Below are 13,882 nucleotides of genomic sequence, written 5' to 3'. Positions count from 1 at the left end.
TCAGGTTATCCAAGCCACGTATTCAGTTCTTAATGACAGGTTGGGAACATACCCCAGCATTTACCACTGACAATTTAAACCAATCACCATGAAATCTGTCATGACAGATGGAAGAGGCGTTTCACATTTTGGAAACCTCAATTTTCTACTTATATCAGCAGTTGTCAACCCCTTTCACACCAGGGACCGGCAGCCAATTTTTTCAGGGACCGGGGGGGTGGGGGTGCTTGGCGACAAAATATTCACAGGTTTCACAGTGGCCCTTTACATCACAGGTCCTCTTTACAGCAGTCCCACAGTGTCCTCAGTTCCTCTTCACACCACAGTGCCTCTTTACAGTAAAGTCCCCTTTGCATTAATGTAATGTGGACTGCACTGTAAAGGGGTCTGCATTATAAAGGGGCACTGTATTCATATCCCCTTTACATTACAAATCAGCTGGAAAGCCTGAGATCGATTTTTTTGGGATCTCAGGCTTTCCAGCCTAGGAGAGATGTGGAGTCCCGGTTGACACTGTTGCGATGAAGGAACCACCATGATTCCAGTGCAGGTTCCCGCATCGCATCTCCGTCGCAGGCAGTTCACATGGCTGAATTCGCATTGCAGAAAACCGCTATGCGGTGCGAATCACATGCGATATCCGTTCGTAATTGTGTGAACCCAGCGAGAGCCTGATAGACTCCAGATCTTTCTGTAAAGGACCTTCCATGCCCTATTCCTATTTCAAGGGATGTTTACATTCCTTGTAATAGGAATAAAAGTGATCAATAAAATAAACTCTCCCTTTTTAATAAAAAAAATAATAATAATTTTAAAGAGCCCTCGTACTGGCATGCAGAAGTGAAGACATACATAGGTCACGTCCGCATATGCAAAGAACATTCAAATCACACGTGAAGTATCGCAGAGCGAGAGCAATAGCTCTAGCACAAGACCTCCTCTGAATAATTTTCTAGCAAAAAAATAAAAAAATAAATAAAAAAGGGTTTTTATACTTCTATACCTGTAAAAATCATTTTCTTTGAGTACATCATGGGACACAGAGTCAGACTAATAATCATTACCAGCTGGGACGTCCCAGAGCAATAGCCTTGAGAAGAGGTTAAGAGGGAAACCCCCCTTGCCAAACGATAGCCATCAGAACTTATTACTAAAGGCTGCCGTATCTTCGGACGAAAGCCGAATCCTCGGCTGCTCAAACATCCACTTGATAAAATTTTGTGAACGTATGCACTGAAGACCAGGTGGCAGCCTTACAGATCTGAGCCACAGATATCTGATGGCGAAAAGCCCAGGAGGTTACTACACCCCTGGTACAATGAGCTCTCACCCTAAAGGGAGGAGCTTTATGGTTTCAGGCTGTAGGCCTGAATGATCAATTGACGGACCCAATTGGTAATGGAAGCTGCATGCCCCTTCTTGGGTCCTTTTGTTAAGACAAAAAAAGCAGTCTGATCATCGGATCTTCGCAGATCTACACAAATAAACCTTGACTGTAACACGACCCTGTTGTGGTGAAGGATCAAGTACGGTTCCCTGCACGAAAGGACCGCCAACTCCGACACCCTTCTAGACAAGGCGATGGCCATCAGGAAGGTTAGCTTGCGTGAGAGCAAGTCTAATGCAAGTCTAATGCAAGCAAGTTGCCCCCTGCATAAAGGTTCGGATCAGTGAATGGGAGGCTAAAGTCCTTTGGAAGAATACTGACAGTGCCGGAATCGGACCTCTGATTGTACTTAAAGCCAATTTGATTTCCACAGCCAACTGTAGAAAAGAGCATTCTCCCAATCACGTATTTCCGAGGATGCCATTTTCTAGCTTCACACCAAGCAATAAGTCTTCCATACCTTATGATAAGTTTTACTAGTGACATTTCTAGTATTCACTAGGGTAGACAACTGACCCGGAGATGCCACGATTATTTAACATCCTGGATTCAATAGCCATGCAGTCAAATGTAGAGACTAAACTGGGGTGGAATATAGGACCTTGAGACAGTAGATCGGGGGCGATGTGGAAGCGTCAATGGCCTGCTATTGTCAGTCTCACAATCTCAGGGAGCCAGGGCCTTCTGGGCCAGGCTGGTGCCCCCAGAATGACCAGAACCCCCTATTTCCGAGTCATGCGCAACAAATGTGGAAGGAGAGGGATCGGAGGGAAAGCATAAACAAGGTAGTACTGTCTCCATGGAACTATCAGAGCATCTGCTCCGATAGCCAGAGGATACTTTGTTCGGGTCACAAATTGCTGTAGCTTGTTGTTTAACCTGGATGCCAATAGGTCAACCTCTGGCCATCCAACGCTGGCAAATTTCCTGGAACACCCCCCCGGGTGTAGGGACCATGCCACCGGACAGATCTGCTGGCAGCTGAGATAATCTGCCTTCCAGTTCTCTACCGTGATATGGACTAGAACCAGCACATGTCCTTCTGTCCAGGCTAGTATGTGATTCACCTCCTTCAGAGCTGAACAACCCTTGGTACCGCCTTGCTGGTTTATATAGGCCACTGCAGTGGCATTGCCAGACTGAACCCTGATAGGGCAGTCCTGAAGCTCCACCATCCAGGACCGTAGGGGCTAGATGTACTGCCCGTAATTCCAGGACGTTGATTGGCAGGATCTGTTTTGTCCCTGACCATTTCCCCTGAGCCGTGAGCCCTTCTAGGGTCGCACCCCAGCCTGAGAGACTGGAATCTGTAGTCCGTACTCTCAAAGTTAGTGGAAGAAATGATTTTCCCTTTTGCAGGTTCTGATCCTGCAACCATCAGTTTAGGTTTAAGCATGCCCAAGGAGATAAGCACATTGGATAATCCAGGGCTTTCCCTCTTCTGATCTAGGCCAACAAGATGTCTTGTTGTAAAGGCCTGGAATGGAACTGGGCATAGGGCACAGCTTTGGAGGATACCAGCCTCCCTAAAAGATTCATACAGAGCCGAATGGAGGGTTGTCTGGTGCCCCTTATCTGAAGCACCTGAACCTTCAAGGCATAGATCCTTACAGGTGGAAAGAATACTCTTGCTTGAACCGTATCTAGGATCAGACCTGGTTTCAAGGCCGACTTTTCAGTATTTATAATCCAGCCTAAGCTTTTCAAATACCGCACTGTGCATATTATGCTCTGTTCTAGAGCCTGTAATGAGTGATCCGAGTAGGCGGTCATCCAGATACCCGAGCACAAGGATCCCTTGGGCCCACAAAAGACTGAGTACTGGTGCTAGGACCTTTATGAACACCCAGGAAGCTGTAGCCAGCCCGAAGAGTAGAGCCACAAACTGAAAATGACATTCCTCTACTGCAAAAACGTAGGAAAGTTAGCTATGTGTAAATACGCTTCTTTTATATCGACGGAGACTAGAAAGCCTCCCCTCTGTAGTGAACCTACTACTGAGCGGACAGACTGCATCCAAAGGACTGTATGAGTAGATACTTGTTAAGGCATCTTACGTCCAAAATGGGCCTCGTGTCCTTGTTTGGTTTCTGAAAACAAACAGGTTTGAGTAAAACCCTGTGATCCTTGCGGATAATGGAACCTCTACAATCACTCCTTGGTGCACCAGATGATGTAGTGCCTAAAGCAATACGTTTCTTTTTGGAGGATCCGATGGAACGCTGGATCTTAAAAAGCTCTGAGGGGGAACCCCCCGCAACTCAAGCTTGTAACCGCAAGATGTAATTGAGGTGACCCACTCGTCCTGAATTATTGTTCTCCAAATGTCCAAAAAGTGTAGCAGCCTTCCCCCCCCTACTCGATAGCGTGGGGGCTTCCCCTCAAAAAGGAGGGCTTGGTGCTGGGTTAAGAATCTTGGACAAAGGGGTTCTTCTAGCCCTTGCCCTGCGGCTTGCCCCTGGCCCTAGCACCCTCTTGGTGGTGGAACCGCCTTCACACAGACATTGGAGGAAGCAGTCCCTGAGGTTTTAAACGAGGGACGTCTGGTGCTATTCTTCACAGGAAGTAGAGAACTCTTCCCTCCGGAAATCTTTTGGATATATTTGTCCAAATGATCGCCAAATAAAAGGTTTCCCATGAAAAGGGAAACCTGCCAATAACTTTACAAGGAAGTTCGGCTGACCAGTTCTTAAAGAGGAAGTAAACCCTGATGAGTTTACTTCCCCTTTCATTCCCTGCAAAGGCAAAGCATAATGGACTACTATGCATCGCATAGTAGTCAATTATGTGTCACTTACCTGACACAGGAGCCAGCGATGTCACCGCTGTCCCCTGTAGTCCGGCGCATCCATTTTCTCGGTGGGGTCTCGCTGCTCCGCCGCTGTCATTCGGCGAAGCAGTCACTCCCGCGCATGCGCACGGGAGCCGACACGCGCGGCATCTTCGTCGTTGCACCGTAGACAGCAGTGCCTGTCTTTCGGCAAATATCTCCTAAACCGTGTAGGTTTAGGAGATATTTCTTGGACCTATAGGCAAGCCTTAATCTAGGCTTACCTGTAGGTCAAAGTGTGTTGTAAGGGTTTACAACCACTTTAAGCCACAAGAGTCTGCGCATATGTACAGACGAGAGAGCCAAAATGAGAAACCTGCTGTATTGAATCCTTTAAAAGGCAATATATGCAATTAGCGGACCTCCAGCTGTTGCAGAACTACAAGTCCCACGAGGCATAGCAAGACTGATAGCCACAAGCATGACACCCAGAGGCATGATGAGACTTAGTTTTGCAACAGCTGGAGGTCCGCCAATTGCATATCCCCGCTTTAAGGTGTCAATAGCAAAACACAGCGCTCGAGAAATATCTGTCTTACTTTCCGGCAGATCATCACCCTGGTTAGGTCTATCAGGTCCTTTACGGACTGCCAGATACCAATTGCTGCAACAGCTGGCTGAATAGCTGAACTGGCCAAACAAAATTAAGCCTTTAATAATGACTCCAGCCTGGTCTTTCAGGGGATACAACTAGGTTCATCAGGAACTAACGACATAGATGTACCGCTGCAAGTGTCTGTTCAAAGCCTGCTGTGTCCCACAGCTGCTTTCTCTGGAAGAACCGCATGCTTGCACATGGTCCCGGCAAATGGGCGTGGCTGTATTCGCATACAACGTAAATCCTTGTGCCCCAAAATAACAGGCTATTGCGCATGTGCGGCTAAGCAGACTGCCAAGGCCCGCTGCGTCATGGTCACCAAACAACTGCTGAGCATAGCAGTGAACCAAGGCAAAATGGCTCATCGTTGTGTGCCATCATACAGGTGAAAAACAGCCAAGCACAAGCAAAAAAAAATAAAAATAAAAAGGACACCTAGCAAACACCCACAGCTAGCCCAAAATTCCCCGTCACACAGGTTTGCAGCCTCTAGCTAGCTTTACTGATTGTTTCAATCACTGGGACACCCCACAATGTTAGTAAAGGAGTTTCACTTAACCGTCCAGGCGCAGAGCAGCTTAGAAACTAAGAGCCCAATCTTCACCCTTCATGACGGGTTCCTGTCACTTGAGGACCTTCAAGGACTGGGTACCCTTTTCCTGTTTAGGGTCCACTCCCTTGGAGCTGTACAGCACCCTGCAGGAATGCCTTAGCACTTTGTGTCCAGGATTCCACTTCACAGGGTGCAGCGCCCGGAGGCCGCATTACAGGCAAAACCTTGCAGGATCTTGTGTCTTGTGAGGCTTGGGTACAAATTTATCTAAACATATAAAGCCTATGTCAAAATGGATGGATGGATGGATGGATGGATCCGATCGGTCAATCCCTTGATTAATTTAAGAACTGTTTGTGGGATTAGAGACCCGGAGCTGAGAGAGCTCAAAAAAACATGCCATCCACCTTGCAGACACTGGTAAAAAACTGAAGTGCTTCATGTGTGGGAGGGGTTATATAGGGGATCACGTCCTGTCTAAAGACCTTTGGTCTACCAGTATCCATTCACCTGGAGATGGTATATAACCCAGCAGGTAAGGAATATTATAGCGAGACTGGGTCCCATGGTGTACGATAAAGAAATTATGATTATGATTGGCAGGGCAGAGGCAGAATTCAACCGGTGTGCCCTCTCTTCTGCTAATGTTGTCATCCTATCAGCAGGGCAGGGGGTAGGAGGGTTGGAGTCGCCCAACTTGTATTAATAAGCAGGTGATTATCCACTTCTTAACATGAAGAGACGCCAGCTCTCTGTGCAGATCCACACAGTGTCTCTTGGGAGGGAGACCCAGGCATGGCCGCATAGTGGGAGGTGAGTGGCGACCAGTCTGCGATAGCACCGTCAGGACCGTGGTTGCCATTTACCTTAAGTCTCAAAAATGGCACCCTTCTCTAAATGGGAATGGGGCCGTGACATACACTCACTTTCCCAATGGTTTCAAGCATTCAAAGCAGTCTATAGAGCAGGTTTCACTAAATGGAGGACCATGGTCCGGACCCAGACAGAGCGGCAGTCCTACCTGGACTCCAGCTGTGGTACTTATCAGCCTAGGCATTCTCTCCCACTGCGGTCATACTCACATATTAATATTATCACCCCTTTCACACTACATTGCATGAACGTGCAATGGAGCACTGGACTTTACCACAATAACATGCGATACAACACACATTACCGCATCACAACCAGAACACTGAGGGGGACTAAAAAATTGTTTAAATTTGAAATCAACTAAATATGACCTCAGAAGTCCAAGGTGTAGTGGACTTTTGAAAAGCAGGGAAGGCGTAGGTTAAATAAGGCAAAAAGAGAAAAAATATTTTTGGACTCAAAATTGTTTTCTCCGAGTCCATGAGGGACACAGCTATATGGTAACAAGCAACCAAAGATTATACTGCCACATACAGGAGAAACGGACACAGAAAGTGAAGGCCAGCCCACTAGAGGCTCCAACACCTGCTGAGTTATGTTTCATATCCTCAAGAGAAAGGAGGTCTCCTTCCTACCTGCTGTCTTGAATTGGAAGATTCGAATGATCAACGGCTACTGATAAATTCATGAAAAATATTGAAAATCCTGAAAGTCTCTCCAGTTAGTCATATGCAGAAACCCTTGGCTGTGTTTTGCAACTTCCAATAGAGAAGCAACAAGGAGGCGTGGGGGGGGGGGGGGGGGGGGGGGGGGGGGCAAAGAGGGAATGCAGGAAAATTCGGAGGGAATGGAAAGAGAAGAAAAAAAAAAAAAAAAACACACACACACACAAACACAGTCCGGTGTCCAGTAAGGCACCGCCTCTCCAAGCACGAGGAGACTATACTTACTGTAAGATTGTCCCTTAGTAGCTGCATGATAAGAGTGCTGTCTTTGTAAGACTCCTCATTCAATGTGTCCAGTTCAGCTATTGCCTCATCAAATGCCTAGAGAAAAAAAACAAAAACAATTATATAGACTAGTGGTCTGCAAACTGTTGCCGGTAGCAATCCTTTGCTTGCCTTTATCTGGCCCTTGAATCCCTGCCACTGATACCAAAAGTGTGGGACCATACCTTCCACTGACACCAACAATATCTTACTATTTCTCCCATAAACATAAATTAAGGAACACTATTCCTTCACCGACACCCCTGATTAGGCACCATTCCTCCCATGGTCAGATGGAGCACCATTCCTGTCACTAATACCAAATTAAGGCCACCATTCCTTCTAACCACAGGCACTATAATTTTTTTTTTTACTCCCAATGATCAAACCTGAGGCACCATTTACTCTTTTTAATTGCTGGTGCATTCCCTACTCCCAATTGCCTCAGTCTTGCTTCCTTAATGTCTAAAAGACATTAAACACTTTGTTTAGAAATTCTGGAGACCTGACACAAGAAAACTGAAATATGTTAAGCAATCCGTGCAGAAAAGTGGTTTCTATAGTTTTTTTTTCCTCTAACAATATCAAACTGTGGCCCTTGCTTTGCCTTTTAATCCGGCCCTTAGGGTACTATTCCTCCTGACTACATCAACATGACCAGGCTTTTTTTTGCTTTTTGGCACTGCGTTACTTTGACAATTGTACGATCATGCAACACTGTACACAAATTACATTTATATTATTTTCTCTCACGAATAGAGCTCTCTTTGGGTGGTATTTGATCACCACTGCGTTTTTTTTTTTTGCGCTATAAAAACCATCAAAGCTAATACATTTATGCCAAAATGTATTCTGCTACATGTCTTTAGTTTGCATGAAAGCGATAGCGTCTACAAACCATGGGAAATATACTTGAATCTTATTTTTTATATACCATTAATGCCGATGATCAGCGACTTCTAGCGGGACGGCGGGCAATCTGACACTTTGTGAGAGCTAACTGCCACCGACATAACCATTGGTATTACAGTGATCAGTGCTAATGATATGCATGGTCACTGTACTAATGACACTGGGCAGGAAGGGATTAATATCTAGGGCAATCAAGGAGTTAAATGTGCGCCTAACAAGTGTTTGTGTGTACTACTTTTACTGTGAATCTAGTGGTATTCTTCATTAGAGGTCAACCGACATGGGGTTTTCTCTGGCCGATGCCGATATTTAGAAATCGTGGCGGCCCATGGCCGATATATAATGCAGATTTTTTTTGGGCCGATTTTTGTATTTTTTTTCCCCTTTTTTTCCCCTTCATCTCATAAAATCTAACAGACACCTTTCACACTGGGGCGTTTTTCAGGCGCTTTTGGGCTAAAAATAGCACCTGCAAAATAAAGTGCCTGCAAAACGGCTCCCGTACAGTCAGTGTGAAAGCCCCGAGTGCTTTCACACTGAAGTGATGCGCTGACAGGATGTTAAAAAAAAAAAATAAAAAAAAAAAAAAAAAAGTCCTGCAAACAGCACGTTTGGAGTGGTGTATACCGCTCCTCCACCACTCCTGCCCATTGAAATGAATGGGCACCACTGCCGAAGAGCATACAATGCGATCTGGCAGCGGCGCTTCACGGGCACATTTAACCTCTTCCTCGGCCGCTAGCTGGGTTACAAGTGTCCTGCTAGCAGCCGAATAGCGCCGCTAAAATGACGCTAAAACTAGCAGTGTCACACCGTCAACGCCTGCCCACTCCAGTGTGTAAGCAGCCTTAATAAGTGATACAGCAAATTTCTTACATTTAAACAAACCTCCAATCAGTTCACTTGTATGTATAAATTTAGATAAAAAAATAAAAATAAAAATTAAATATTAAATACACAAAAACCATGTAATCAAAACTTTTGGATGAAAAAAAAAAAAAAAAAAAAAAAAAGGGAGGGCTAACTACTGTTTTAGTTTTTTATTTTTAAATCATTAGTGTTTTTTTCCCCAAAAAATTGCGTTTGAAAGACCTCTGCGCAAATGCCGTGTGACATAAAATATGGCAACAACCGCTATTTTATTTCCTAGGGTCTCTGCTAAAAAAATACATATATAATTTTTGGGGGGTTCCAAGTGATTTTCTAGCAGAAAATACAGGATTTTTACTTGTAAGCAACAAGTGTCAGAAAAGATTTAGTCTTTAAATGGTTAAACTGAGAACTCCTACACAGGGTTCAGTTCATTCATAAGTGTAAACATTGTATCTCTTTGCTCTTTTCTTGGCAGACTGCTCAGAGGAAACAAGTCACTTCACTGAAGAGCAAGGGCAACAGGCAACTTGCATTGACTTCTATTACAGAAGTCATTTGCAAGTCACGTTGAAGATATAAATCTGTCTTTGTATCAGCACAATCGGCTGATGCAATTAAAAAAAAAAAAAACGCCAAATATTAGCCGATATATCGGTTGACCTCTAGTTTTTATTCCCTGCTGTTGAAAAACCAACTAGATCCCCTGCCACTGAACATAGTTCTGTGCTGTTTACACTCAGAGCCGTGTTCTGTCAGGTTCAGAGCTGATCACTGCATGCCGGTGGTCGATCGCTGGCCGGGACCTGGTGATCGGCATGTGCTGTGGCAAAATCACAGCATAGCTGGGCACGCCCCCTACCCGGAACCACAGAATTATATATATATATATATATATATATATATATATATATATATATATATATATATATATATATATATATATATATATATATCCACTGTCACAGTACATGTACAGTGGCAAAAGAGATAAATTAGGCACTATTCCTCCCACCGTTAACAATCATGGGGCATTACGGCTCCCACCATTACCAATCATGGGGCACTATGCCTCCTTTTACCAACTACAGGCACAATGTAATTTTTTTTTCTTCTTCAACTGACACTGGGGCAATTTCCACTATCACTGCGGCCACCCTAAAGTCTGATGGACAGCAAACTGGCTCCTTGTTTAAAAAGTTTGGAGAAACCTGCTCTAAAAAAGGATGGCACGGGCAAACTGCAGCCTGCCAATCTCTTGAAGCAGTAAGAAGCTCAAAAGTCAAGGAGCAAACTGAAACCATTTAAAAAAGCAAAAAAGACGTCATAATGTGGACTATCTAGTTATTAAAGCGTACCAATGCCATCTTATGTCTATAGTCAGCACAGCCAACAGGATGACAAGGAAACCATAAAATCTTACCGTTTTTGCTAAGCTGCATGCTTTTTCTTGGGAGTTAAGAATTTCATAGTAAAACACGGAGAAGTTGAGAGCCAATCCAAGTCGAATAGGGTGTGTTGGCTGCATCTCACGCTTGCTAATTTCAAAAGCTTCCTGATAAGCCTTTTGAGAGTTGTCTACAGTCACTGGGGGAAAAAAAAAAAAAAAAAAACACACACATTAACATGTTACACATTTCCTCGTAGCAGGTAAGGGTCTCCACTGCTTGAGATAGCCACATATGATGTTATACATCTTAAAATACATTGCAACCCACCCACAGGATATTAGGAAGCAAAAGTACCCAGACATGATATGACAGTGACCTTTCTGGCAGTTTACAGTCACCTATCTCTACTTCCTGGAAGACAGAACTGAGCGATCAGCAGTCATATGAATGCTAACTTTTCAAGCATGGAGCTGACAGGGGACAGATGCAGCATCAGACCAATGCTGGCACATGCAGGGGAGTTTTTTTTTTTTTTTTTTTTAATTCCCACACTTATCCTTTAATGGGACAGATGGGCAAAAAAAAATAAAAAAAATAAAGCCGACAGGGGTTAGAACCCCCCCCCCCCCTTTACTGTACCCCAAAAATGGCAAGAGAAATTTTGATTCACTGGAAATACCATATCTTGGCATACAGGAAACATGTAACTTATTAATTTGGTTATAGGCTTGTATCTTCAGGTGACTGGACACTGGCTTTTGAAGGACCTGCCCCTCTGGGGCACCTTTCCTACAACCCTACCTCAATGAATCCTCAGTTTTGTAGCAAGCAATGCAGAACATGGAGTGTTAAAACAACTGTAAAGCAGGGTTGCCAACCGTCAGTAAATTTGCAGTTCGTAAAAACCTTGATTTTTACGTCTGTGTGTGAATATCCATTATGGAAAGATATTAAAAAAATAATTATGATTTTAAAGACGGTCTGGTAACTTACTGAAGGTCAGTAACCCTGTTCTAAATGCAATTTATTTTTCTGCAATAGTTTTGCACAGAGCAGCCCTGATTCTCCTCTTCTCAGGTCCCCCACAAGCCCTCCTATTTTTTCTCCTCCATGGAGGGCCCCCATAGCAAGCCATCTGCTATAGGGGCACTTGAGCCAGCTCACTCCCAAGCCTCGCTATCTGCATCTATTGCCACAGACAGCGAGGGCTCGGCCACGCCTCGTCACTGGCTGCGATTGCCAGCAGGAGACAATTAGGCAGGAGAGCGCCTAGTGAGCCTCTGCTTTCATGTATCACAATTGCGCTCAAGTATAAAAGGCGCTTTACCTAAATGCATAATCACCCCTTGGGGGGTAGCCTGCCTCCTGTACTCGTAGATATGGAATTTACAGGCAAGTTAAATTTCATGTATAAAAAGAATGCCATAGAAGGAAAATTCGATGTAAGGAGATCTCCAGGCACGAGAGATGTCGGGAGTCCTCATATAAACAGAAGACTATTGGATTAGCTGCCCCGATTCTTCCTATAGCAAAAACACTTTGGATAGACTGACCCTATAATCACAAAAAGATTAGAAAACCTCAAATACAACTCAGCTCTAGGTAATTATTAACATTGATAAAAACTCCACCTTGTTTCTTATCTCCAGTTGCTACTTCAGAAAGGTACCGATAATAATCTCCCTTCATTTTCAAGTAGAAGACCTTACTTTCTGGTGGTGTAGCATTAGCGATCAAATACTTTTCCAGAAGATCCTGCACAAGAAAAAAAAAAAAAAATTTTTTTTAAAAAACGCGTTGTGTCATACAGGTGCTAAAGACAATTTAAAAAGCATTTTCAGGCAATGAGTAAAATCAATCAGTGAATTGCTAAAGATATATAGAAACAGTGCAATTAAAAATGTGACCCATTTTTCTCCATTCCAGGAAGGTTATGTTGGATTATGCCAATTTTCACTAGACAGATTCTCTATTTGCTCAACATATAAATCAATCAGGTTCAACCTTCCAAGGCTAGTTGATTGGCAGCTGTATGAAACTTCTTACCACTAATTGATACATTGAGACTCTGCAAGAGGGAGTAAGGTGCCTACACAGTGGGTGCATTTGACATCTACTGCATTAGGAACCAAGAAAAATTTACAGAAAAACTAATTGGGGATGAAAGGGAACACATAAATGGTGTTCACTATGTGGATTTCAAAGTTAAAAGTGATAATAAAAGACAGAATAAAAACAAACATGTTATACTTACCTGCTCTGTGCAATTGTTTTGCATAGAGCAGCCCTGATGCCCCTCTTCTTGGGTCCCTTGCCGGCACTCCTGGCCCCTCCCTCCTAGCTATGGGGGCTCCCGAGCCAAGGCTCCGTGTCTCCATTCACACAGATTGGCCCCGCCCCTTCATTGGCTCACTGCCCGTTAGAGACAGCAGCGGGAGCCAATAGCGCCCGCTACTCTCAGCCAATGGAGAGGGAGTCCCTGGACAGTCTATTGCACACTGGCAAATTGAGATGCGGCTCAGGTAAGTATTGGTGGGGCGGGGGGTTACTGCTGCACAGAGGAAGGTTTTTTACCATCACGCATAGAAAGCATGAAAGTAAAAATACCTGGGGGGGGTGACCGGAAGTGCTCGGCGGTGGACGCTTTCTGAGGGAGCTCCGTATAATCCGAGCTCCATCCATCGCCATCCTCCCTTATCCAGCACCGACTGGTGCCTGAATTCACAGCAAACTACTCCCGGGAGTGCACTGCAGCGACTGGTGGCTATATTGGGTGCACATTCCCCTCCACTCGGCCGCGGGACAGCCGACATCGGGAGTTCGCGGTGGCCATCTTGCCACTCCGGAGGCCTGACGAGTTCTCGAGAGTCCAGCATCATCGAACGGTAGGGGACTACCATCCACCCTCCAGCCCTTCTGATCTTCCCTACCTGAGCGCTCCGGTGACTCGTTCGGGCCTCGGGGGTGAGCGAGGAGGCCGTGGCTGGATCCGGCCTAGTGCGGCCTAGTAAGGCCTGCGGATCCCCGGACTTTCCTGCGGCGGACGCCCGCGGAAGAGTATCACATGCGGACCGGTACCCAACTACCCGCTACTTCTGACTGCAGGGTCCCCCCCCTGGACAGCAACTACCTCCCAAACTGCATCTTTCCTCAGGCCTAACCCTGAACCAGGCCTGTGCTGACTGAGGTCAGCCATCTTGCTACACCCATCTTGCTACACCCAACGGCCTGATATTCACTTTTTCACACTCTGCTGGTGTGGTGGGGGACAGGAGTCTCCTATCTTCTAGCCCTGTCTCCAGAGGGCGCATGCACGGCAGCTCCGATGATGGCCGCATAGCCCTGGAGCTCCGTCCCGCCCTGGCGGATCAGGACTGATAACGGCGCCCAGAGAACCAACGCTCACTCCACAACTTGTCCGCTGAGTAGTAAATACATCAGGGATCTCCCCGATGTACTCCGGGGCTGTCAGGAGAAAC

At 45.3% G+C, this 13,882-nt stretch overlaps 1 protein-coding gene across 1 annotated transcript in view; it reads right to left on the bottom strand.

Annotated features, from left to right (window-relative positions):
- Positions 1 to 13,882, bottom strand: part of YWHAB (tyrosine 3-monooxygenase/tryptophan 5-monooxygenase activation protein beta) — a 51,823-nt gene that overhangs the window by 6,554 nt on the left and 31,387 nt on the right. Inside the window, exons 3-5 of the mRNA XM_077459799.1 lie at positions 12,035 to 12,158; positions 10,436 to 10,599; positions 7,192 to 7,287 (exon numbers count right to left, since the gene is read on the bottom strand). Of these exons, the coding sequence (XP_077315925.1) occupies positions 7,192 to 7,287; positions 10,436 to 10,599; positions 12,035 to 12,158 (384 nt within the window). The remainder of the gene's footprint in view (positions 1 to 7,191; positions 7,288 to 10,435; positions 10,600 to 12,034; positions 12,159 to 13,882) is intronic.

The sequence above is a fragment of the Lithobates pipiens genome, unplaced genomic scaffold, assembly GCF_037356315.1.
Source record: "Lithobates pipiens isolate NorthernLeopardFrog02 unplaced genomic scaffold, aLitPip1_a1.2 Scaffold_28, whole genome shotgun sequence".
Taxonomy (NCBI): Eukaryota; Metazoa; Chordata; class Amphibia; order Anura; family Ranidae; genus Lithobates; species Lithobates pipiens.
Note: the sequence above shows the minus strand (reverse complement) of the source record. Positions and strands in the feature narration are given on the sequence as shown.